At 45.2% G+C, this 26,467-nt stretch overlaps 1 protein-coding gene and 1 long non-coding RNA gene across 7 annotated transcripts in view; both read left to right on the forward strand.

The window, feature by feature from the left end:
- Positions 1-9,033, forward strand: part of Slc38a9 (solute carrier family 38 member 9) — an 84,573-nt gene extending 75,540 nt beyond the window's left edge. For all 6 annotated transcript variants that reach the window (XM_048443022.3, XM_087896889.1, XM_048443023.3 and 3 more), the window contains one exon: positions 1,655-9,033. In XM_048443022.3, the coding sequence (XP_048298979.2) occupies positions 1,655-1,820 (166 nt within the window). In that variant the 3' untranslated portion in view covers positions 1,821-9,033. The remainder of the gene's footprint in view (positions 1-1,654) is intronic.
- Positions 9,034-14,105: 5,072 nt separating this feature from the next.
- Positions 14,106-16,416, forward strand: LOC146891591 (uncharacterized). The gene is made up of 2 exons (XR_014997055.2): positions 14,106-14,669; positions 15,296-16,416. It is a non-coding gene; the product is annotated as an uncharacterized LOC146891591 (long non-coding RNA).
- The last annotated feature ends 10,051 nt before the right edge of the window (positions 16,417-26,467 follow it).

Here is a 26,467-nt window from a genome sequence, read left to right on the forward strand (position 1 = left end):
GACAGTGTTCTGTGGAGACATTGTTCTATGGGAGACCGTGTTCTGTGGAGACAGTATTCTGTGGAGACCGTGTTCTGTGGAGACTGTGTTCTGTGGAGACCGTGTTCTGTGGAGACTGTGCTCTGTGGAGACCGTGTTCTGTGGAGACCATGTTCTGTGGAGACATTGTTCTGTGGGAGACCGTGTTCTGTGGAGACCGTGTTCTGTGGAGACAGTGTTCTGTGGAGACCATGTTCTGTGGAGACCATGTTCTGTGGAGACATTGTTCTGTGGGAGACCGTGTTCTGTGGAGACAGTGTTCTGTGGAGACATTGTTCTATGGGAGACCGTGTTCTGTGGAGACAGTATTCTGTGGAGACCGTGTTCTGTGGAGACTGTGTTCTGTGGAGACCGTGTTCTGTGGAGACTGTGCTCTGTGGAGACCGTGTTCTGTGGAGACCATGTTCTGTGGAGACATTGTTCTGTGGGAGACCGTGTTCTGTGGAGACAGTGTTCTGTGGAGACATTGTTCTATGGGAGACCGTGTTCTGTGGAGACAGTATTCTGTGGAGACCGTGTTCTGTGGAGACTGTGTTCTGTGGAGACAGTGTTCTGTGGAGATAGTGTTCTGTGGAGACCGTGTTCTGTGGAGACCATGTTCTGTGGAGACTGTGGAGACCATGTTCTGTGGAGACCGTGTTCTGTGGAGACTGTGCTCTGTGGAGACCGTGTTCTGTGGAGACAGTATTCTGTGGAGACCGTGTTCTGTGGAGACCGTGTTCTGTGGAGACAGTGTTCTGTGGAGATAGTGTTCTGTGGAGACCGTGTTCTGTGGAGACCGTGTTCTGTGGAGACCATGTTCTGTGGAGACTGTGCTCTGTGGAGACCGTGTTCTGTGGAGACCGTGTTCTGTGGAGACAGTGTTCTGTGGAGACCGTGTTCTGTGGAGACAGTGTTCTGTGGAGACCGTGTTCTGTGGAGACCGTGTTCTGTGGAGACCATGTTCTGTGGAGACAGTGTTCTGTGGAGACCGTGTTCTGTGGAGACTGTGTTCTGTGGAGACAGTGTTCTGTGGAGACCGTGTTCTGTGGAGACTGTGTTCTGTTGTGACTGTGAAGACAGTATTCTGTGGAAACTGTGTTCTGTTGAGACCGTGTTCTGTGGAAACTGTGTCTGTGAAGACCGTGTTCTGTGGAGACCGTGTTCTGTGGTGCTGTGGAGACATTGTTCTGTGGTGACTGTGTCGAATTTCATACAAACTAGTAGTATGCCAAAATATATCATAGAGTATAATTATATCTATAATTTTACTTGGGATATCTTGAGAAAGCAAAACCATAAAGAAATCTATATAACAAGTTCAAGGTCAACTTAGTCTACAAAACAGATCAAGATGAAAGCCTGTCTTCAGATGTGTCAGAGATTTAAGTAATGGATAAAAACTGTTTACCATACAGATACAAAAGCAAGCAGGAAATTATATTTTTATTAAATTCAAATCTAACAAGTTTAAAACTTGTTAGATTTGAATTCAAATGTCAGTAACAATGACAATTTTTGTTACAAAATGAGACCGAGTACAATTTAATTTATTTAAATTATACTATATTTACCTTAATTATAGGTCATCCACAATGCAGCAAGAACATTAACGCGGAAAGTTTTCATTTTGCAGGTACTCGGGAGCAGCATGCGGCCTGGCTTTCGTGTTCATATACCCTTCTCTCATCTACATAATTTCCCTCTGCCAAGAAGAGCGTCTGACATGTCCTAAATTAGTCTTTCACATTTTCATCATCATTTTGGGCGTGGCGAACCTGTTTGCTCAGTTTTTCATGTGAAAACTGTTTTCCCGCCATTTCTCGTGGTATTCTGAACCTTGGCAACGGTTCTGCATAAAAGAACTTGGAAATGCTGTCATTGCTGTAATTCTAAGTGTTTTCTCAGATAACTGGAAGCAAGGGAAACGATGGTCTGCTGATAACTATTTTTGTACTGGAGCAGGGAGGGGCAATGCGGATGGCTGGGCCCTTTGCCTTTCTCGGGGACCCCATCCCATGCATCCAAGTAGAAATATAGAAGGAATCACACTGGTTTTTTGTTGATAAGTATAAGGTAGGTGGATGTGTTTTGCCTGCAGCTAGGAATCTCAGGGGTTGGGTCCAGACGGCATGCTGCCAGACCCTGTTTCTGTTTCAGGGTCCTCTCGCCTACTTTCTCACTTGCTGGACCATTTCTTCAGTTTACCCAAGCCGCTGCTGTTTCGAACAGTAAAACAAATACCTCATTTTAAAAGAAGTTTCCATGGCATCATTATTAGATGAATGAATTCCTAACTAAATACTTCATCTGAAGAACAACAACAACAAAAAAAAGTCAATGGTATCAGTCCATCAGAAGACGCCTATAAAATAAGCCCTGTGAGTAGCTGGTGCATGTCAGTGAGGACGTAGATGGTGGGGACGAGAGGACCAGGGTTTGTGTCACCCTCAGTTTCATGGCCAGTGTGAAACCAGCCTAACTATGTAAAACCTTGTCTCAAGACACCAGGAGAAAAAAAAGAAAACATGTGTCGATAAACTTGTGCAGAGGTGGTTGCTGCCTGACTCGTAATTCCAATCCAGTTCCAGTGACCTAGATTGAGGTTGCAGTTCCCAAGCCAGATCTTACACATGAACAAAAGCAGTTGTCCTCACAGACCCCGGGGACTCTCCTCGTGTCCTTGAGACATGCATGGACTGTCGTGAAGCCCAATGAAGAAAGCGTGAGCAGAGAGGGGCAGCATATGAGGCTCTTCAGAAGAACAAAGGAATAGCTAGAAAGGGTGGGACTCCGCCCAGGGTATCCTGAGTCATTCTGGTTCAGGTGTGACCTCCAGGGGCCGACACCATCTACTCGTCCTCTAGTGGGAAGGGAAGAATGTTGTCTCCACAAGAAAAACTTCTGTCTGAAAAGATTGAGAAAGAAACCCAGGTTCTTAGAGTTAACACTCTTCCCATTTCCCTTCTGACCCGAAAGCTGAACCAGAATCCAGATGTCTGTCTTCCACGTAACACGGTCTGTGCTTCACCCAAAACTCCTGACATTTAGAGCGCTCTAATTTGGGGCTAAATTGTTAAAAATGTATCATAATTCCACTTCCCAGGAGTGTGCAGACTGTGTCATGTCCGTCCTTTGGGAAACGCAGGTGAAATGGTTTCTGTAAATCTAGTTAGGAGCTCCAGATTTAAGACCCAGCTTTGATTTCTGTCAGCATGGCTTATGTCCTGTTGGAGTTACAGGTCTATGTTTATAAGAAGCTGTCATTCCTAACACTTTTTAAAATCTCATTATGAGAACTGTCAGGCACACACACAAATAGAATAACATGGAAAACTCCGTCCACCCATCCCCGGGTCTAGTAATTATAGACTTAGCTGAATTTGCTTTACCTGCTCCTTCCCGCTTTTTTCTTTTCTGACTTATTTAAAAAACAATCTCAGACATTATGTCATTTCAGTTCAGCAAACCTTAATATCTAGCTAATAGCCCGAACTTTGAACCTAGTCCCATTTATCATGGAGCCAGTCTCCAAAGCACTGGCTAGCAGAAAGGGCTGCAGAAGCCGTGTTGCAGGGGAAGAGCCTTTATGCTTGAGACACTCGGGAACGTCTGACTGCAGACTTGCTTTGTTCAGAGGCATTTGCGTCAAAGCTGAGTGCTTTGAGAGATGTTCCGACTTAATCTCTGTATGTTCGTGGTAGTTTCTTTTCTCTTTGAGAACTTTAGCAACAGTCATCATTGCTTTTTCCACAAAGGCATTCCTGAATGCTTTAACACATCAAAGATGTGTTATGCTTTAGCAATCAAGGGTGATTGGATGTGTTTTGCCTATTTCATAGATAAAAGGAATATGGCAGGGGATGCTACTCTCTGGACAAAAAAGAATGTGGATTTATGCTTTTGTTTTCTTAAAGAGATTTGATCATTTAGACCTCCTAATGCCATGTTAGAGGAGCCAGATGGCTTTGTCTCCTTAGTCTCTTTCAGAGACTCCTTTGGCCTGTCACTTAGCGGAGTCAGACTCGTGAGTGCAGTGTCCTGGCTCCTGCCGAGAATGGCGTGATAGGAACTCACAAGCAGTTAATCTGACTTGCTCTCTCTCCTCTCCTCTCTTTGAACTGTCTAATTAAACTACTTTGGCTTTTTGCTCTGATGTGGTCAGCCTTTGGATTTAGCTTCTTTAACACACAGCTGAGGACACTAAGATTTAGAAGGAATTGTTTGGAAGGGTCTTCCTGAGAAATCCTATGGATGTATTTGGCCTATGCAGGAAGGAGAAAAAATGGGGATAAGATTTATACCTGTGGGTGATGGTGCAGTCATTGCCATCAGCACACTCCAAAACTGTGCTTGGAGTAAGGAGTAAATGCGCCCACTGGAAGCTGCTGTCTTAAAGGGAAATGCTCCATTTACATTAAATGTCTCTCATAAGCCCTGTGCAGCTGTTGACTGTGGCACTGGGCTTGTTTTCTGCTTCTACATGAAACTTACCACGAAAATGTTTGTGTGTTTTTAATTGCCATTCCCATAATTATTCTGTGTAAATAATTGAACAGTCAGTAATGTTGATGACTTTGGAGGAGCTAAAGCCATGTCTTATAACGCGTGTCTTCAAGGGGCTTTTAGTCTAGGGAAACAAGATTGCTCACCAGCACGCGGGATGGTGGGGACTGTTGAAGCAGCGTGGCATTCTGGGGAGGAACTGTCCAGAGGCAACTCCCCAAAGTTACGCTCGCTTTGCTCACCAGCTAATAGAATGATGTGCTCCATGTATTTGCTTTTATTGGGGCAAGTTTTCTCTACAACATATTTTGTGACATTTACTTGCTTCTTTTTGCATTATTCTCTCTTCTTTATTATCACTAAAGTATTTAACTCCTATGGCTCTTGGACAGAAAGCATAATTAATATGAGATATAATTAGTAATACACTGGGTGCTACAGACAGAGTCTATAATCTTCAAATGTTTAATTTCTTTAATATGAATATTCAAAATGTCAAATGTTTACATTCATTGATGTGATAGTATTCTGTTTTGTTTCTGTTACCGTGATAAAATACTATGGCCCGAAGCAAGAGTCTGTTTGGCTTATAGTTAAAAAGAGGTAGTCCATGCGGTCAGGACAGCATCGGGGGGAGTATCAGAGCAGGGCTGGCAAATCACTTTTCCTCTGCACGTAGAAAACCAAGAGTGCAAACACTGAGTGGGTGGGAAGAAGTGGAAACTCACAGCCCACCCCCACCCACCCAAGTGACGCCCTTCCTCTAGCAGAGCTCCGGTTCCTGAGTTTCAGGACTTCCCCACACAGTGGGTCCCCAAACCAGTTGAGGACCAAGTGTTCAGACCCATAAGCCCATGGGGCAATTTCTCACCGAAGCCCACCGGTGACAATAGCAGAGAATATGGTGCTGCGTGTTTCCCTTACCCGGCATTGCCATCTTGCTTTTTAGAAGTCGGTGATTTGGGTTTTGTATTTAACTTGACTTCATACCAACTTGAATGTTCAAAAACAAATCCAGGCCTAGCTGGTGCCTAGCCGTCGTGTGTCACTAGACTGTGATCCAAAGTGAAATGAATCCCCGATGTCGCACACACTGACTCGGCTGACCCCGCTTTCACATTCGCCGCCAACCTCACTTAAGATTGTATAAACACGTATTGTAAAACAGCTCTGATAGGAACCTCAGAATCCAAATTGTGTCCTCTGATATGTGATTTGTCTTTTTATAGAAAAAGGGAAATTAAATCAGAATTATTTTGAAAACAAGTATCTCTGGGATTTTGTTTAGGAGACTTTGACTAGGAAATCCTCTTGCCTCCTCGCAGTGGCCACAAGCAGAAGCAGCTGGTTCTACATTCTCAAGTAACTGTGCCTGTGGCTCATATCAGACTACACGGCGCCTTCCTGAAGGTGATGATCTTCTAGGAAAGCCCATAGCACGTTAATTGAAACCTAAGGTGACATCCCGTAAACCATGGCTCTCGCTAAGTGGTGCCCAGTTTCTGGCCAAAAGCTTTGGAAAAATCGTCATTTCCAGAACCTTTGAAGCTAATAAAGAACCCTAATTTTCTGGCTTCTTTAGATTACTTTTTCCCCCACCAAATATCATTTTTTTCTTGATTTATCCACTCTTCTGGAAAGTTAAAATAAGACTTGTAAAAATTAAAAATGCCCCTCTCTTTATCTCAGACTATGCCTTCTAGTCCCAGAGTAGGGGTGAGGAGGCTCACTCAGACACTCCCCCTCTGCCTCTCAATCCCAAGCAGGCCAGTAATGTTTAGTCATAGCAGGCCTTAGGATGTGCTTGTTCAGTCAACTAGTCATTCCACTTAAATGGAAATATTATTAGATGTTATTGTCTAGGGTTTTCCTAATACTTCTCCCCCAAAAGAATGGGGAAGGGTGCTGGAGGGGCACTTTGGTGGTACAACGCTTCCCTACAAGCATGAGATCCTGGGTCTGATCCCAGCATCCAAAGAGGAAAAAGAATTGGGTCAGTCAGGTTCCAGACTAATCATTCAACACTTAAGTGCTTACCGAATACCGGACCTTGTGCTAAGCACTGAACATGCTGTGGTGAACAGGCAAGGTGTGGTCCCAGCAGTGGAGCATCCTTTGTCCACCCTTCTGGCCCAGCAACTGAGTCACCCTCCATAGATGCCACCGAATTACCCAGCCTCTGCCCTCTCGGTGCCCTGTCTCGGTCGAGGCCTGTGGTATGTGATTCGAGGAGCTGAGTGTAGAAGCCCAGTGGGATAGGCGGGGCTTCCCAAAGCGAGCTGTGTCTCCGTGTAAAACCCTTCTACATCCCAGGTTAACTGTAGCTCTGAAATGATTTGTGCAAAACCGGAAGGTCCCATAGAAGAACAAATGCTCTGTTGCGTGACCTGCTGGAGTAATGATGGGTTTCTAGGTGAATCACTTCCCTTGTCGCTCTGTTGTTTATAGTACAGATTTTTCCTTAAGCAATGTCTAAGATAAATCATAACAAAGATTTGTAGAAATATGTATACATACTGCCATGATGGAAGACACCTGCCTTCTATGAATCTTCAGTATAGATAAGATAGATGCCTTTTAATATTTTATTATTATTATCATTATTATTATTTAGGCTCTCTTCGGCCCTCCTGACTTTGAACTCACTGTGTAGCCAAGGATGACTTAGAACTTTGCATCCTCTCCCTCCACCTCCCTGCCAGGAGCACGGGGAGATCTTAACATACCCGGCCAAGAAAGACCTTTGGGTACGGGGACAGGTCCAGGTTTTACACCAGCTGACACCTACACAGTTTGGAGTTGCTTCTTTAAGGAACAACACAGAATGTGGAGGCTCAGATAGGAAGTAGCTCATACAAATGAGGAACCCTGATTTAGCTGTGTTAGCTTCAAGACGCAGGCCATCTGGGACAGGCAGGGAATGTAAGGAACTAGAGTAGTGATGGGCACCATACATGAGTTTCTCTGCGACCTGGAGAGCTAATTTTTTTTTTTTGTCTGAGACGGGGTTTCTCTGTATAGCCCTGGTTGTCCTGGAACTTGCTCTGTAGACCAGAGATTGCCTACCTCTGTAGCGCGCACCACCATCACCTGGCTGAGAACTTTTACCAAGCCTGAATTTTTATTTCTGGAAGGACAAGCTTAGATGCCAATCTAGAAATGGTTAATTTGGGATCTAGCTAGGACATTTTCCTTTTTCAGGTTGGAGAGTCTGTGCCTTGGAGTGAGTTCTACAAGCTACTTTTTAAAAATTATGTGTTTTGTTTTACTGTTCTGAGACAGAGTCGGGTTGTGTAGCCCTGCCTAGCCTCTCACACTGAGGCATACTCCTGCCTGTCTCCAGAGTGTGAGGATTCCACACTTGGAATCTTTGCTACCACACCTAGTCCTTCTTTTCTTTTCCTTTCTTTTCTCTGAGTACTAATTTACAAACAGTGATTTGTCCCGTCCGTCGAGGGGGACCTTCCTAGGCTCTCGGCACAGGAAACCAGCTTCCAAGGTGACATTGAAGTAAGTCACATTTATTTCTTTACGTTCTGCCTCCTTCAGTAAAGAATGCTTCTTTTAAAGTTAGGATCAGCTTCAGAGGATTAACTGTTTTAGGAAACTAATTGGAAATTCACGTCATTCTTGGAACAGAGGAAACTAAAACTTGATTCAAATAAGTCATCTTTATTACTCATCAGAGCCATACATGCCCAGAGCCCAGGCCAAAGCAGAGACGTACTGATGGTCCTCGGTTTGAAAACTAAAGACAGTGTCATTGTTCCCGGTGCCACTAGAACCCTGCTTAGTCTGAGAAAGACTGTGCCTCTCCCGGCGAAATCCTCCCCACCACAGTGGAAAAGTGGGCATGAGCTTTGAAACAGAGAACTACAAATTAACAGAAGAGAAGACGGCTCAAGAACAAACAAGTGGCCAGGCCACGACCCAGATCAGCCTCGGAAACAGGCTCAGCACAATCAGGTGTGCAAAACACAAACCTTCGTGTGCGTCTCTTCACGTGACTTGTCGAGAAAGGCACATTCATAAAAGCAGGCCAACGTAAAGCAGGCATGGGGCAACATTTACCTGTAAATAGCCATGGGAGACTTTCTGGAGACACAGAAGCGTTGTAAACGTGGATTGTGATGCTGGTTACACACGCTACTCTAACCAAAGCCTAGTGAACTAGCTGAAATGTGGGCACACAAAGCCCACCTCTGTACACCTTAATGGGAAAATGAGAGGCATCAATTTCCGACAGGAATCCTGTGTAGCTTTTTAACTTCACAGGTGTGTAACAAATGCCAGGAAAGATATTTGTAAAGTCCAAAGTAAGCGTGTGAAATTAAAAACCTTTCTTTAAACATTTACATGGGAAAAGGGCTTGTTGCTTAACAAATATGAACTCTGGTTACCTCTGCGTGTATTTTATTTCTTGTCTTTTGTTTACCTATATTGTCTAATGTTGAAATGCATTATGTTATATGAGGTAAAAGTAATAAATGCCTTTTCTTTTTAAAAAAATTGATGGGCTTGTTATCACTTAAAACAGCAGATACCTTTTTTTGATATTGATAGCAAAATTTCTGCCATAGTAGTGCATGTTTTCAATCCTAGGATCTCTAAGTTTGAGGCCAGCCTGGTCTGCATATCAAATTTCAGGCCAGTCAAGGCTTCATAGTGAGACCTTGTCCCAAAATCAAATTCTGGACCAGTGAAATGGCTCAGGGCATAAAGGTGCTGGCCGCTAAGCCTGATAACCTAAGTTCAATTCCTGGGACCCACATGATGGAAGGAAAGAACTAACTCTTGAAAGTGGTCCCGTGACCTCCACCTGCACACTGTGACACCTGTGTGGGAACATGAATATTGAATTTTTTTCAAAAAAAATTTTAAATTCCATAATTGTGCTTTTAGTTCTTAATGGCTTTGGGTGGCGTGATTTGGTTTTGGATTTGAAGCAGGGGTCTCACTATATAAGGTTGCCCGTGAAATCAGTGTTTATTAATTGATACAAAATAACAATAATAAATGTTGCATGGTCAGTCCACCACTGTAATCCCACCATTTGGAAGACTGGGGCAGACAAATTGCTATGTGTGGAGGGTAGCCTGGGCTATAGAAAGAGACCCTGACTCCAAATAGCACTGAGAGTGACAGTCACATTCTATGCTACCTTAAATATATATTGAACATAACACACGTTTCTGGCTTCTCCGGTCTGCACTACACAACCCTTTCAGAGAGCTCCATGGTCTACAAGGCCTCATGGACTCGTTATGGGCAGGTGCGTGGCTAATATTGTGATTAGTCCCAGAGAAAATATGAGCGAATGCACAGAGGACATGGGCATGGCTTTGGGCTGCTGATTGGAAGCTGCTTCCCAGAGTAAGGTCCATTTGAATTAAGGTTTAGAAAAACTGAAAAAGAGAGAGAGAGAGAGAAGCTCTGAGTTCATTGTATAGAGAATTAGGAGCCCCCACTGTTCCCAATCCTCAAACTCCCCAGTTATCCTTCCAGCCCAAATTTCCCTTTCATCTCGTTGTCGGTCTGCCTCCATTTTGTGAATAGTGTGGGATTATAGGTATGAATGACCATGACGAATTTGTCCCTGTCTGTTATCAATCAAAAAACCAAAACACCCCACTGGCAATAAAAATGTCCTTGTTCAGATGCTGGATTGGCACTCCAGTGCCCTGGTAGAGTGGGCTCACTGGTTCATGTCTACATGCCGGGAAAACAGCATCAGAGAAGGCTCGGTGTCTGTCCTGGCTTTCTTAGAGGCTAGCCGAAGAGGTCGAGTATATGACACATGACCTCTTGATTCTGTTTGGTCTTCTGCAAACTGGAAGTGATTGTAATACATCCCTTACCTAACTCAGGGCTTCAAAGGTTCTAGAACATGCTTAGGGCCTTGTTAAACCAATGCGCTGCACCGTTACTGTTTCAGGGTTAGTTCTATCATTCCATCTTTGGAACGTCCAGGCCACTCCTTCTGAGGGGTTTCACAACCCAGAGACGCGACACTAAGTTGAAAGACTGATGTCCACTTTGTGCTGACAGTTCAGCCATTCTCAGGTAAGTAGGCAGTGTGACATCGCCAGGTCAGGACACAAAGCACTGATATAATTACATCACACAAATAGGACTATGTAGTCCTAACTTTGTTGGAGAAAGCATTGCTTTTATGCAGTAAAGGATAGGAATATAATACTGCCTCCTTCTGAATCCAAAGAAGAAATGAAGCATTGACTCTCTACAGAACCCGGGACGTGCTGGAGAAACGGAGGTATGCCATAGATGGAGGGCTCTGACTCATGGTCGTACAGCCAACAAGACCAAAGCCTGTAGTGTAGGTTTCTCTGAGAGAAGAACAGGGCCCCTGACCGCAGGGGTATTTTTCAGACAGTATTCTATGGGGCACCTCGGTCTTCTTCCACTGATTGGATGAGGTTCCCCCAGTTATGGAAGGTAGCCAGCTTTACTTAAGTCTACTGAGTAGAGCTGGGGCTAAGCTCAGTTGTCTAGCACACACAGGGTCTAACTCCCTGCCCTGATTTAAGTGCTAACTGTGTATCAAAGCAATATAGAAGCTTCCAAGAACTAGTCAGATGTGTTCAAGTGAATATCTGGGTAGCTTCCCCAGATGAAAGAATTGATCAGCACACTCAAAACTTAACAAACCACACCAGCAGGAAGCAATTTCTCTCTTGTTAGTTATCTAGGAATTCCCTAAGGCATATGACTGTCCAAGCCCAGTGCTGGTGGGACTCGGCGTGTCCTGTGGTGGCAGAGCCAGTGACAGCATGTTTGAAATGCTGCTGGCTGGAGCACCACCTAGATGCTTACATACGCAACACTGGGGTCAGGATGGGATGCCTGTTTGGATAATCAGCCATGGCTCAGGCACAGCAGGAAACAACACCCTTGCAAAGCATCTGTCAACTGGGCCAACCACCTTCCAGGACCTGAAGTCACCCCCAAGAGGTAGCGTCAAGTCAGGCTTGGAGACAATGGGTTTCTCTTGGAATGCTCTGAGCCTCTCCCTCCTTTCTCCTCCAGGAGACTATTTTGAGATCCCCCACATAAACAGGGCAGATGTCATTAAAAAGGAAAGAAAAACTAGAAAATTCAATAGAGAAATTAGAGTAAAGAGCTAGAGAGATGGCTCAGTGGTTAAGAGCGCAGCTTGCTCTTCCAAAGGTACTGAGTTCAATTTCCAGCAACCACATGGTGGCCCACAACCATCTGTAATGAGGTCTGGTGCCCTCTTCTGGCCTGCAGGCATACATTAAGAATACTGTATACATAATAAATAAATCTTACAAAAAAAAGAAAAGAAATTAGAGTAAAGAAAACCCCAATTCCACTCTCAGGTTAGCATCTTGGCTTTCAGGAAAAGGCATTCAAACATGGTTCCTCGTGACATGTTGATATTGTAAAGATTGTTCCTTTTATGTGTATGGGTGTTTTGCTGCATGTGTGCCTGTGCACCATGTGTGTCCAGTGCCTGTGGAGGCCAGAAGAGGGCCCATAACTGGAGTTACAGGCAGTTGTAAGATGCCATGTAGACACTGGGAATTGAACCCTGGTCTTCTGGAAGATCAGCCAATGCTCTTAACCTCTGAGCCATCCCTCTCTCCTACCCTATTTTGTTATTTTATATTATTATTATTATTATTATTAGTTTTTCGAGACAGGGTTTCTCTTTGTAGCTTTGAATTCTACCCTGGAACTTGCTCTGTAGACCTGGCTGGCCTCGACCTCGCAGAGATCCACCTGTCTCTGCCTCCCGAGTGCTGGGATTAAAGGCATGCGCCACCACTGCCTGTATTTTATTATTTTCCATGTATTTGGTATTTGAAATGTTTGATTCTGTGCCACTTTATCATTGAATCAGTCTCCTGTTGTTGGAGCTGTTTTGATAAGATTTTTGTTATCAGAAACTGTTACATACATATCTCCTTTTACATGAAATAAATTCTAAAAAAAAAATTAATGAGTCAAAGACTGTACATATTTATTAAGGTTTTTGATAAATATACCCAGATTGTCTTCATGACAGTTACACTGATTTAGGAACTGACGATGTAGCTCAGTTGGTAGCATGCTTGCCTAGCACACATGAAGCCCTAGGATTGTTCTGCAGCACGGACTAGACATGGCGCGCACCTAGAAGGCCAGCACGCGGGTAAAGACAGGAAAATCGCAGATCCAAAGTCAGCCTCGACTACATAACAAATTCTCAAGGTCAGTCAAAGACACAGAAAGAAAAAAAGGAAGGGAAAAAAATAATACTGGTTTACTAATTTATACTCGTAACATTAGTATAGAAATACTCAACTGAATTATCTGAATCCTATGTTTAAAATATTTGCTGAACTGAATAAAATGTTATCTTCCTGTTTCCATTTATACATTGATTATAAGTGAGATTGTTTTTGTTTTTTTTCCCATTTGCTAATCTTTAAGGTTTCCTTTAATTGTTGTACAAAAGCCAATTCTAAATTATCTCGGCCAGCCTTGTTCCTCTGAATCCTGATTTAAAATCTTGCTGAAGGTGTATTGTGTTGTTTTTCTAAGTATTTTAAGCATAATTCTCTTGCTTCCTGTGTTCCTGGTGACTTTTTGCCTATTAGTAGAGCATGAATAATGCTCCATGATTAATCAGATTTTGCCTGTAGCAGAAATTACGTTTATCAAGTTAGCTCAAGGGAATTCTCTAAGAGCAAGGCTAAAGTTTGGAGAGGCTTCAGCGGCTCTCAACCCTGACCGACTTGGCTCGGCCTGCACCAGAGCCGTTGAGCCACCTTTACCACAGCCCCTAACTGCACGGCCATGGCCTGTCAGCCACTCATCTCTCCCACACCAAACATCTTTGGTTGTTGTTTTACCCCTAGCATCTCCATTTTGCCAAGCATAAAGGGTCACTCAAGATATTTACTGATCAAATGAATGAAACTTCTGATTAGAATTAAACAAGAATGTTGACAGGACCCAGGGAAGGTTCCGTCTGTGATGAGCTGGCTGCAGGAGCGTGAAGGACTGAGCTCGGCCCCAGCACCCACAGGAGGAGCCACATTGTGGCAAGTATTTTTAATCCCAGTACTGGCGGTGGAGAAAGGCAGATGCCAGGGGCTTACTGCCCAGCTGTGGACTCCAGGGTCAGCAAGTCATCTCATTCAAAACTAATAATAATAATAAAATTGTTTTTAAACTGATAGACTGAATGTTGACCTGCCTCCACACACACTTAAAAAAATGTTTGCAGTAAAAAATCAAATTGCAAACAAAATAGAAGAAATTGTGACTAGATGTTTCCCTGACTCTGAGTACGACCTATCTTAGCTTTTAGAGCCATAGAGGAAATCTGGTGTGTGTGGGGGGAATCCTATCCATTTGATTACATGAAATATTAAATCCTATGGGTTAAAAAAAAATAGAAACTAGAGTTGGGAGTGCAGCTTAGAGATAGAGCACTTCCTAGCAGTCACAAGCACCAGACTTAATCCCCAGCAGATACATGTACACGCACGCACACGCACGCACACACACACATACACACACACACACATACAATCAGAAGCTAAATTACTTGCAAAAGAAGTATTGGACAAAATATTTTCTCATATATATATGGATGTGGAAATAAATAGAGAGTGAGCTAAGATTTTCTAGTACATAAATGAGAAAAGAATAGGAGACAGACAATTCAACAGTGAGCAAGTACAAATGACTAACAGCTATACAATAACAAAGAGAACCCATTTTCTAACAACCGTTATTAAGAAAGAATACAATTACAGTGCTCATTGCTGACTCGGCGGGCACAGCGAGCCCAGCGCACAATCCTTATTTGGCTCTAGTCCTGCAAAGCCAAGATTATAAAACTCCGAGCTGGGCGTGTAAACTTGGCTTCCTTCTCTGCATGTCAGCTGTTTCAGACTCTCCCTTAGAGCCGCACATAACAAAAGCCCCAGTCCCACGGAAACCGTAGGGCAGGTGTACAGAGACCCGAAAATGCAACAAATTAAATAGTATTCTATTACAAGAAGTACAAATCTAATTTATCATACCAGGGGTGGAGGCTCCCACCAGTAATCACAGAAAGGCTGAAGACTGGGAAATTATACAAATTTGGGGCCAGCCCAGACTACATGGTAAGTTTGGGGCCAACTTGGGCAGCATAGTGAGACTCTGTCTCAAAAGGAAATTATTAACTAAGGTTATTCAGCTACCTATAGTTCATTAAGATTCAGCCACCCATGCTTTTGGTAAGAGAGTTTCCAGTGGTCACAGATGAGGAAGTGATTTGTGTGATTTAATTTGTGCTGTTGGTACTGCTTGATGGGTTTTGCATGCGTGCATAGACACACGACACGGATAGATTTCTTCCCAAATCTTTTTGTCTTTCCAACAACAGTCGGTTTATTCTCTCTGCTTCTCCTTTTCTTTTTCGTACTAATCACAAGCCACAATGGGAACGTCAACAAGCAGTGCCACATCACCAAGCATTAGCCTGGCCTCCTGTCTCTGAGTGCAAGACAGATGTTTGTGTTGAATCGGGACCATAATTTGCATCTGGTGGGACAACGGGCCATATTCTTCTGTCCACACACTGACAACAGCAAGAACTGTCCAAGGACAGAGAAAGGCTTTGGCTCGGTCACTATGCAATTCAGCCTGGGCTTAAGAAGTTAAGTAGCCAAGTGATTGTCTGATGGAGAGCTAGCAGATTTGGAAGTTTCCTTTGAAATGTTCTGAGATTTTTTTTTTTCCTTTAAAGTTTCCAGGCCAGTGGATGAAGTAATTCCAGACTCGCATGAGCGTCAGAGGCCTCTCTGGCTACAAACACAAATGAGCGTGCGGATCAGCCCCAGGTCTTGGCATGGCGACGGGCTGTGGCCGTGCTATCCTCTGTGATCAGAAGGTTCTTCTGATAGGCCCCTGTCTTCAGAGTGACCCTGAACGCTGAGTCAGTCGTTCCTACCTGCTCCCCACATGGGGAAGCTGGGGGCCCAGAAAGCCAAAGCCAGTGTCCAACTCCCACAACACGGAACTGTACCTTCTCAAGTGCTTAGGCTTCGGAACGTCAGTCAAAACCAAGTGAAACTTCCTCTTCCTTTGCTTATCTTTCCTATTGAAAAACTGAATCCTTTCTATTTCATCTGCTCCCAGGAGACTCATCAGGCTGTTATGTTTAATCTTTTGACTCGTGGAAGCTTGGAAGCCTCTCTATTGGAGCCAGTTTGGAGCAAAACGCTCCGGTCACTGATGAGGAGGAACCTCGAAGGCCCCTTCACCTGCTTTGAGCTCAGTCTGTCTAGTGGAGGGAATACTTGTTGGTAGATTTCAACAATGTGATATTATAGAGAGGGTTTTGGGCGTGGTTGTTTTGTTGCTTAACCTGGAGAATACTGTCTTTAGAACCTGCGTGTTTGGATACTAGTTTCCCCTGTAAACTCTTGAAACATATTTGCCTTCAGGGTTTCCTTGTGTGATTTTAGATCTGGAGATATTTTGATCATCTGAATTGGGAAAGAGGCCAATGCTTGGTTTTGAGACCGTCACCATGTAGCTCAGGATGGCTTCAAACTCATTATATAGCCCAGGATGACGTTGAACTCCTCGTCTTCCCGCCCCCACCTCCCAGGTGCTGGGATTACAGGCATGCATCACCACCTCCAACAAGTTCCATGACATAAATCTCTTTTCTTAGGATTGAGATTAAAAGAATCTTAGGGGACAGCAAGATGGCCCATCCGTCAGCATGCATGCCGCCAAGGCTGGTGCCCTGAACTGAATCACTGGATTCCACATGGCTGGAGGAAAAACTGATTCGCAAGTTCTCTTCTGACCTCCACATATGCACACACACCACTAAATAAAATAAATATTTTTAAAAGATTCTTGTTGGGTGGGTTTTTAAAGTGATGGGAATCAATGCTCTGGTTTCTCTTCAGTTCGTATAAATCTTTTGCCTTTTAAGTGATGGGAATCAAATCCAGAGTCTTACACATTAGGCAAACACTCTACCCCTTAGCTACACCCCAGCCATCGTAGGGTGCTTTAAAATCTTAGATAGAAAAAGAAACTAATTTCAAATGAGTTGTGGCATGTCTCAGAGCTATTTCCTTGTTGCTGCGTACTACAAACCTGCCCTGTTTCTTTAAAAAGCTGCATAACATTGCCTAAGGACAGATCCTAATTAATGCAGTTGTTTTTGTTTGGGAGATACTTTGGTTTTTCAACATTATTGTAAATTGTAAAGGACAAACCCCTTGTCCTTGTACATAGTTTGATGTTTGAGTATGTTTACAGAATGGACATCAGGTATGACGTCAACATCTCAGTAACGATCTTCTCCTGAGTGATGCCTGTGGTCCATGTTCATGCCAATACTGGATATTATCAGCATTTTCCTTGAGCCTTTTAGGTTCTCAAAACCAGGGACTGGAGATTAAGGTCAGTGGGAGAGCATGTCCCTCAAATGCACCAAGTCTTTGTTTTAGTTCCCAGCACAGGGGTGCGGTGGCAGTTGAGACCTTTTGTATTAACCTTTCAGAAACACACGTATATGTTATTTAAGATAGGAGCCAAGCCTTCTGTGTATGTGTGTGCATACATAAGTGTGTCTATGTGAGTGTGTTTGTGTGTGCCTGTGTGTAAATATGTGCATGTAGATGTGTCTCTCTGTGAGTGCATGTGTGTGTGTGAGTGTTCTATGAGGTTATATGGGAGTTGTGTGAGTGTATGTATGTATGTATGTATGTATATATGTAAGTGTGTCTGTGTGAGTGTATGTGTATATGTATGTCTGTGTGTAAGTGTGTCTCTGTGTGTAAGTGCATGTGAGTGTAAGTTTCTTTGAGGCTATCTGGGAGTTGTGTGAGTGTATGTATGTATATATATATATGTACATGTGTCTGTGTGAGTATATGTGTACATGTATGTCTGTGTTTAAGTGTGACTCTGTGTGAGTGTGGGGAGGTGAGCACAGCACCAGTACAAGATGAGTAAAGAAGGGAGCAAAAGCCCCAGGTTGCATAATCCACCCTGCAAATAAAAGCAGCCCTGGCTGTGACAGTTGGGGACCACCTGATGGCACATTACAGATGTATCACATCTGAACCTGGAGATTTAAGGCATTTTTACTTACGGGCATTTATACTTCTCGGTCAGATACTAGCAAGGTGGAGACATTCCAAGAGTCCTTTAAATGTAAACTTTCCTATAGCGATTTGTACCTTTCGTATTGACAATAGATCCTATAAAATTTCCCCTGTGACGTGACTAGAACACACCAGACATGTATCTTGTGTTGTGTTCCTTACCTACAGCCTCTCAGAAGCATAAAAAGATGTCTTTACAGGCAGGACCAGGGAGATGGCTCCCTGGGTAAGGATGCCCTCTGCCAAGCTCACCTATCTAAGCTGGATCCCTGCGACCAGTTCAGTGGAAGGAGAGACTTAACTCCCACAAGTGTCACACATGAATATGTACGTGCATGTGCAAGATAAAAACGTACATTTGTAATTGTTTTTGTAACCTGTAAACGTGAAGCATACTCCTGGAAGTAATCCGCACACACAGATTTCTCTCCTCGCGTGTTTACAGTTTGGTGCCTGTATATAGTTTTCCAGTGTGATCTTTTCAGCTCACTGCCCTTTAGACATGGTTCTTTACCTCCTGAGCTCGGGTCATCTGCCGGCTCCCTCCTGCTTTCCTGCTCCCTTTCTGTCTTTCAGGCCGTGTGGCTCCTGCCTACCGCAGCTGCCTGCTGATCGTGGACTTCTCAGCTGCCAGAACTGTGTGTGAGCTCCAATAAACCTCGGTTCTTTAGACACTACCCAATCCCAGGATTTGTTTTGTGTTACAGCAGCAGAACCAGACAAAGACACAGCCCCTTATGGACTGGTACCCAGTCAGCTGTGCTCATTAGGTTTTTCATCCATGTAGACAAACTCCTGACAATCTAGGGGAGCCTGGATTCGTTTCAGTTCATGTTTTCTGAAGTCTCGGTCCAGGAAGAACATGGCAGTTGGGAGCCTGTGGCAGAGGCTGTTCCCATCACAGTCAACACAAAACCGACAGAAACGGCCAAGGGCGAGATCTGTCCCTCAAAGACAACCCTGAATGACCTACTTCCTTCAGCGAGGCCCCACCTCCCAGAGGATGTAAAACCTCACAAACCAGCACCTCCATACACAGACCAGCTTCCAACCCCGGGAACCTGGGGACATTTCAGATTGAAACCTAGAAACGGTGACTAGGTGAACTAGGTGACTGAGTTCTCAACACAGTGCCCTGACAGCCAGCGCCAAGCACTCACCGTAGGCACACCCGCGAGGTCAGGCCGCCATTGCCGGAGTGGGATACCGAGTGTTTCACGGGGATGGTCGGAGATCTTGCTTTGAGCACATCTATTTTCACTTTGTCTGTCTGTGACCTCAGCTGTGTACCTAGAGGCAAAGAGAGCTAGCAGTGATCTGGCCACCCACGGGGAAATACAAGGTGTGGTGGGGCAGACTGAAGCAGGAAGCTGGTGGATTTGAAGGGGGTTCCAAGTTCATAATGAGACCCTGCTTTACTTTTATCAGTGTATGTTAATTGTCTATAATACTGTGTTTTGTTATGGTTCATATATATATATATATATATATATATATAATTTATCTTTTATTTCTCTCTTAATCCTGCTGATTCCCCTTCCTCTTTCCTTTTTTTTTTGTCTCCCTTCAAGTTTCAAGTCACATAGTGTGTGTGAGTGTGTGTGTGTGTGTGTCCTTACATGTTTAGTTAGGGTTACTTACATTGGTAAAGAGATATATTTACAGGAGCAGCTCAGGATAGCAATTTCAGATCAAAGGTTGGGAGGCTGCAGGAGGAGGCAGAAGATGTCTGGTTACCCCACCCCCACCCAGGTCTGCCAGGCACTCGCTGTTGTCTAAGGGCTCCTGCAATTGCTTGTGCACAGCAGGTGAAGGACGTTGTTCGATGGGTGCCTTCAGGAGCAGAACTTGACTGAAGACGGGCGAATCACAGAGCAGCACTCCAGCAATGTAACCCAAGGGTGCTCTGCAGAACCCGGTGTCCCAGCTGTCCCCGGGACCACCTGCTCCTTACTGTTTTCCCTTCAGAGGCTCACATGTCATTCCCAGTCTGGGATCTCTTTTCGTTGAACCAACTAGAACCCCAGTCCTTGTTTCAGACTCTATTTCAGGAAGACCTGGCCTGAGACACGGAGGAACATCACAGCGACCCTTTCTGAGAACTGACGCTAGCTAGCAAGCATCGTCTCTCTGAAGAGAAACAAGACTCTTCTTGGAACAAGGCAGAGGGTCTAATTTTATATAAGGAGGGAGTTACCAGTGTAGGGGCTGAGACAAGTGTCCAGTCCAAAAGAAACCCCAGGCAAATGGCTAACTGTGGTGCCTATTAGCACACCAAAGCACATGCTGGCCACCAGAATCCCTCAGCATCACAAGCACCTGTTACAGAGCCAGGCATCCTGACTCCACTCGGCTCCTCTCACCCCACCCCTACCCTAAACTTCTCCAGCTCATAGGCTTCTCTTTTCCCACCTTCTCTTTCCTGTATAACCCTGCCCTTTCGTCCATGTGCTCTCTCTTGGCTCTTTCTTGACCCCACCCCTCTTTCAGTCCTCCTCACCACCCCTCCTCCCCACCCCTGCCAGTCCTCTCACTGCCCGGTCCAGTCTACTGGCCATGTTTAGCCCACTACTTTCTCTCCCCACTTTGGACTCTTCCAGATACCTCTGGTTGTTCTCTCCCTCATATCTACAATAAAAACCTTCTCCTCGGCCATACCTTGAAGTGGTCACGTCCTCACTTTACACAGCATGTGGAGGTCCAAAGCCAACTTCGTGGAATTAGTGCTTTCTTTCTGCCTTTGTATGTGTTTCTGGACTCGAACTCAGGTCCTTGTGTTTGCAAGACAGACACTTTGCAAACTGAGTAATTTCCCTAGCTCCTACTCCAATAACATTTTCTGATATTTGTTCGTTTGTTTTCAGACAGGATTTCTCTGTGCAATCCAAGTTGTCCTGGGACTTGCTCTGTAGACCAGGCTGGCCTCAAACTCAGAGTTAACCAGCCTCGGCCTCCTGAGTGCTGGGATTAATGGCATGCACCATCATGCCCAGCTTTCAATCAAATTTTATTTAGCAAAGCTAAACTCTGCCAGCTCCTATTCGGTGATCCCTTTTTGTGACTGAGGTCATGAAATCCTAAACTCTGGGAATAGCTCATCGCACACCCACATGGCTATTCCCTCCTATGACCCAGACACTCTTATCATCTGCATTTGTAAGAAGCCAGTGTGGACCGGTTGCTTCATGCCTTGGTTGGTGATGGCAGAAACATAGATTTCTTGTAGCCTGCTGGCTAATCCCTGTCCCCTGTTCTTCACCTGTTCACCAGGATTTCTCTGGAAAATTCTCAGGCTTGTGCCAGACCTAGAATGCCTACCCTTGAGAGGCTTAAAGGAGGAAAAAAAAACCACTCAGGTCACCTGATGCCCCTGGTCTTCCTAGTAGCCTTAGAAAGATCTAGCTGTTGGTACCAATTGGAGTCCTGGCCTTCAGCTGTTCTTCCCTGCTAGAGCCTTCTAATTGAAGTTACTAAAAGCTGTGCTTTGCCTAGAGGATCAGAGGATGGGATTTTCACCTGTTGGCCATTGACTGCTGGGTATTTAAGCCTCCATGATGTTATTAAAGAAGGGCCTTTGTACCAGTGACTGGAGGTCCATGTGTCTGTTTGTCTCTGTGTGTGTTTCCTCAACCTCCAGCCCCTTGCCCGAAGCTCATGAACTGCATTCTAGCACATAGAGCACAGGTTGGGGGCGGGGCGCGCGGTGTGCGGCACCTGGCTTTGCAGCAGAAGCCGCTTTAGTAGTGATGGCTGTCCTTGTTGGTAATTTTTGTTCCTTTCTAGTCAGAATTTCAGCTTGTTGGGAAGAGTTGTCTCTAAATATCCACGTCACTCCATCCCTTGTAAGTGTCCGTCCTGCGGGGCATGGGGGCACATGCTTCTAATTCCAAGCACTCAGAAGGCAGAGGCAGTACAAGACCAGCCTGTTCTAAATATGAGTTCTAAGCTGTGTCTCAAACAAAACAAAACAAAACAAATGGTCCTCCAATATAAAAAAAAATGCCATGCCTTATGTTCTAGTCTCATTCTGTTGCTGTGATAAAATATCCCCCCAAAGCAACTTAGAGGAGGGGAAACTGTCCTGGGCAACTCCAGCAAGGATATCACAGACGCAGGAGCGAGAGACAGCAGGCTCAAGAGAGAGACAGCATCCAGGAGAGAGAGAGAGAGAGAGAGAGAGGCAAACGCATCCATGCTGCCAGCTTGCTCTCTGGTTGCCTTTCTTCACCCTCAGACAGTTCAGGGCCCAGTCTAGGGATTGGTGCTGATTAGAGGAGACTAAGTCTTCCTACATCAATTAACAATCAAGATAATCCCTTACAGGCAAACCTGATCTGGCAACCCTCATTACAGGCCAACCTCATTAAGATTCTCTTCCCAGATGATACTAGGGGGTCAAATTGACAATGAAAACTAACCTGAACATTTATTTGCATAAAATTGAAATTCAATAATTGTAACTTTATAAAAATCAGAGACATCATTAGTAACGATAAGGAACATAGCTGTGACCACAAGAGGCAATATAGGCGGCTAAGTTGAGAACGTTCTCACGGAAAGAGCCGTGAGAAAGAGCAGGGTTAGTGGTACATAACTCTAAATCCTGCACTCAGACGGAGGCAGAAGGCGGGAGTTCACGGCCATCCTGGGACGAGGAATCCTGTCTCAAACTAAACCAATGAATAAGAATGAAAGGCCCAGGTAACTTTAAAAATCTTCATCCAATTCCTAAAACTGTCATGCTACTCACAGAAAAAGAGAATGCCTCTTTCTTCCCTGGGATCTGTAAAAACAAATTCATTCGGAATTTTAGAAATTGGGATATTTAAAAGAAAATATCTGAGAAGCCTCCTAACACTGGGGAGGCAGAGGCAGGTGGATGTCTGTGAGTTTGAGGCCAACCTGGGTCTACACAGTCAGCCCTAGGACAGCCAAGGCTATGTCTCAAAAACCAAAAATAAATAAATAGTCAATGGGATGGGAGCATTGTCTTGGCTCTGCTTATATGTGCAGATTCCAGCCTGGGAGATGAAGGTGCTGAGCCCCAAATTCTTAGAGAATTGTCCCTCTTGAAATCACCTTTGCCTTCTGCAGTCACATAACTCACGGCTAGATGAGAGACAGGGCGCCTGGAAGGAGCAATGGGGGGGAGGGGGGTGAGCAACTCGCACTCGGTTATTTTAGTGAAATGTCACGTGTATCTGTTTGTTAGTGTTGCTATTACAAAGTGCTACAAACTGTGTGGCTTCCACAGTGGAAACTGTTGTGTCCTGATGCTGATGGCTAGAAGTTTGGAGGTAGACTTGGTAATGTCGGAGGGCTGTGCATGGCTGGGCTTCCTGTTCTTATAGTTCCTCCCTGTGCACAGGTCTCTGAGTTTAAGCCTCCCCTTCCTATCAGGACCCCAGTTAATATTAGCTTAGGACCCACCCTGATGACTTTAATTTTAAACTAATTGCCTTGAAGACCCTATCTCTAAATTACATTCAATTCTGAGGACTTTTAGGACCTCAGTATGTAAACACTGGGAGACACAATTTAAACACCAGCCAACCTGCCTGGCTTTGGTTTCCTATTTGAAGAGAAAGCTGGCCTTACTGCTCCTTAAGGGCTCTTTCAGCCCCAGTGTTCCAAGATTTACTCAGCCCTTTGCAGCTGCCAAACCTGGCCCCACCATCCACTCGGCTCTAAATACAAGAATTTTCCCTCCTTGGTCCCGCCAGGCAGCCCTGGAGCAGGGGGGAAATGAGTGAGGAAATGCTACAAGGGTGGAGTTTCCCTTTAACTTTTTGTCGCTTGCACCGGTTCTGTAATGGGACAAACATTCATGGCAGAGTGAAATGGGGGTCCTGACACCCTAAAGCAACGACATGCGTTCTTCTCACAAGTATGATGCGTCATACTCCCCAGCTGTGGCTGACTAAACCCGTCCAGGAGAGCTGCCACGGTGTTTTGCTCTCTCTCTGCCAGTTCATTAGCAGCAGAATGCTTCCCCAGCTGTCAGTCAGCCAGGCTAGGAAGCTAGGAACAAACTGGAACCCAGCCTGTGCTGCCAACAGGGATCGGGGGATCGGGAGGGCTTAGAGATGCGGGGACGGGGGGGGGGGGGAGACAACGGACCAGAAGGGGAAGAGGACCTGGAGGAGAAGGCAAAAGGGATAGAGAGATAGAAGGGATGGAGGAGTGGAGGAGGAAGGAAGAGGTGGGGGAAGGAAAGGAGGGAAGAGACAGGGAGGCAAAGGAGGAGGGAAATGTCCACGGCCTGGAGAGGTGACCAGGTTTCTTCAAGGGCTCAGACGGGAAGGGCAAAGGGCATAAGGAGGCCCGGCGATCACACAAATTATGGTGTGGCCAGCATCATCTTTAGGGAGAATTTAGAAAAATTGGGGTTTGCTCACCTATAAATAAAAAAAAAAAACATGGGTTTTAGAAGCCTAACCTAAGAACGTGAAACCTATATAAGGAAGCAGAGCTGGGCTGTAGTTAACCCAGGGCCCAGGACAGCCCACTTCCTTTCCTTGTGCCTTTTTTATTCGTCTCTAAATGTGGAGACGGTAAGGCCATTTCACTTTGCTGAACTTAAAAATACTTTTTGTCTGAATCACCTGACTTGCCCCCCCCACCCTGCCCCCAACCACCGTACTTCTAGCCAGTAAGGAATCTTCCATGGCCACCCCATCAGTCCAGCAGATCTTGCTGGAAGCTCCCAGCACACCAGATGTTGAGCACAGGCAGGGCACAAGCCCCACTGCTAACCAACTGTGCTTGTCTCAAGGACGTGCCAAGCCTTTATGTTTGGGCCTTTTTTATTAGGAGTGTTTGGCTCCCTTTCTGCACAGTCTGGAGAGATTCCCGCTCTGGACTCTCTTCCCAGCTTTTATGATGTTAAAGAATGATCCGTGTGTGTTGCTTTCTGGCTCTGAGCGTGTCCACGTCTCTCCTTCATTTTCCACCTTGTGTGGCAGTGGAGGGAAAAGTCAGCCTTGTGACCCTGTTCCTGCTACTAAATGCGTGATTGGGCAAAGGGTCTCCGCAGGCAGAAAACTGGTTAATGTGTCGTGGAACACCTCGATGGTGTTTGTGGGTTGAGCTTGATTATAATACATGCAGCAGCTTCCTGTGGTTCGACCCCATATCTCAGCTGGGTTAGCCTCGTCTTGTGTACCTCCAACTGCTACATTGTACTGTCTCTTACCCTCTGTCCCCTCAACCTTGACTTCTCATGGGTTCCTCTCCACTACAGGGGACCTTAGGGTGCTGAACCTGGTATTTGGGGAATCGTATTCATTTTTTATTTTTTAAAATAATGAATAAATTGGATCTCATGTATCCCAGGCTAGCCTCAAATTCACTAGCTGAGAATGACCTTGAACTTTTGATCCTTCTGCCTCTCCCTCTCAAGGGCTGAGATGATAGGTGTGTGCTGTTGTTCATGGTTTATGACATGCTAGGAATCAAACCCTAACTCCACACCGGCTAGGCCAGCACTCTGTCCCCTGAACCATATCCCAAGCCCCATTTACTCATTCTAAAGCAAAGATTATCTGTTTCCCCTAGACCAAGCACAGCTTAGTCATAAGGACACCAGTCCAGGAAAGACTTCCTGCCTGGGAGGAACTTCTGGTCTACTGTCTCCTGGTCCATGACAACTTCTGAACTGAGATTTGACTTGAGTTTTTGAACTCGTGATACCCACACTTCCTTCTCAAGGAAGACCCTGACGTCCTTGTTGGAACAGAGCATGGATATCTGCCAGATCTCTAACCCCAGCCAGACTCCCAGTCTCCTCTGTTCTCATCCTTCCTGTTTCTGCCTGGAGCTCTGTGCCTGCGGCGTCTCCTGGAGTCGACAAACTCTGTTCACGGGTAAAGGTTAGGTCCGGGAGGCTCTGGGCTACAAAGTCAATAGGACATTGATTCTGTGGGGTCCCTGCCCCACCCCTTGTCTTCAGAGTCCTCCTCGGGCTAACCAGACTGGCCATGGTCGTAGAGGCCCCCACTGTCACCCAGGACAGTAGGGGATGGGGGAGGGTGCCCTGCTGCTCCCCTCAGCAGCCAGCCCAGATGACTGAGTTGTCTGAGTGACAGCTATTGGCTGCAGCCCAGCTGGGTCTCCTGGGAACCTCTTTGCCACCACCTCTGGAGCTTTGTCTTCCATCAGGGTCGGGGGAGAGAGGGGCAATTTACTGTGCTGTAAGGTGCAGAGGAGGACACTTGAACAATGGGCTCGGCTGAAGAAGCCATCACACCAAGAGAGCATGCCCATCCCAGTGCTTACCCGGCCTCTAACATGGAGGGACAACCAGATCTTTCCTAGTGCATGTTCCGTAACTGGCCCTGGGCTCCTCAAACACAAACACATCCATGTTGAGCAAGCTGGAGGCACCACCACTGTCACACCTCCTTCAAGGAACTGAGGCAGGAGGATTGAGAGTTCCCAGTCAACCTGAACTACAGAATGAGCCCCTGACACCCTAAAAAAGCCAATGTCAAAAAAGGAACGCTCCCCCACAAAACCAGAAAACTGTTCTAGAGTGAAGGTAAGAACAACGAAAGACAATAAAATGGTAATGCATGATCCCTGGTCAGATCCTGGGTTGAAAATAATGCAGTTATAAAGGACTTTATGTGTGTGTGTGTGTGTGTGTACGCATGCATGCATGTATATGTCTGTGTGTGTGCATGTATATGAGTGTGTGTATATGTGTATGCATGTGTGTGTGTGTAGAAAAATACTAAAAAAAAAAAAATAGCAAATCTAAATAAAACGTGTATGGCCTGTCAGTG

The sequence above is a fragment of the Myodes glareolus genome, chromosome 15, assembly GCF_982192425.1.
Source record: "Myodes glareolus chromosome 15, mMyoGla1.1, whole genome shotgun sequence".
Lineage (NCBI taxonomy): Eukaryota > Metazoa > Chordata > Mammalia > Rodentia > Cricetidae > Myodes > Myodes glareolus.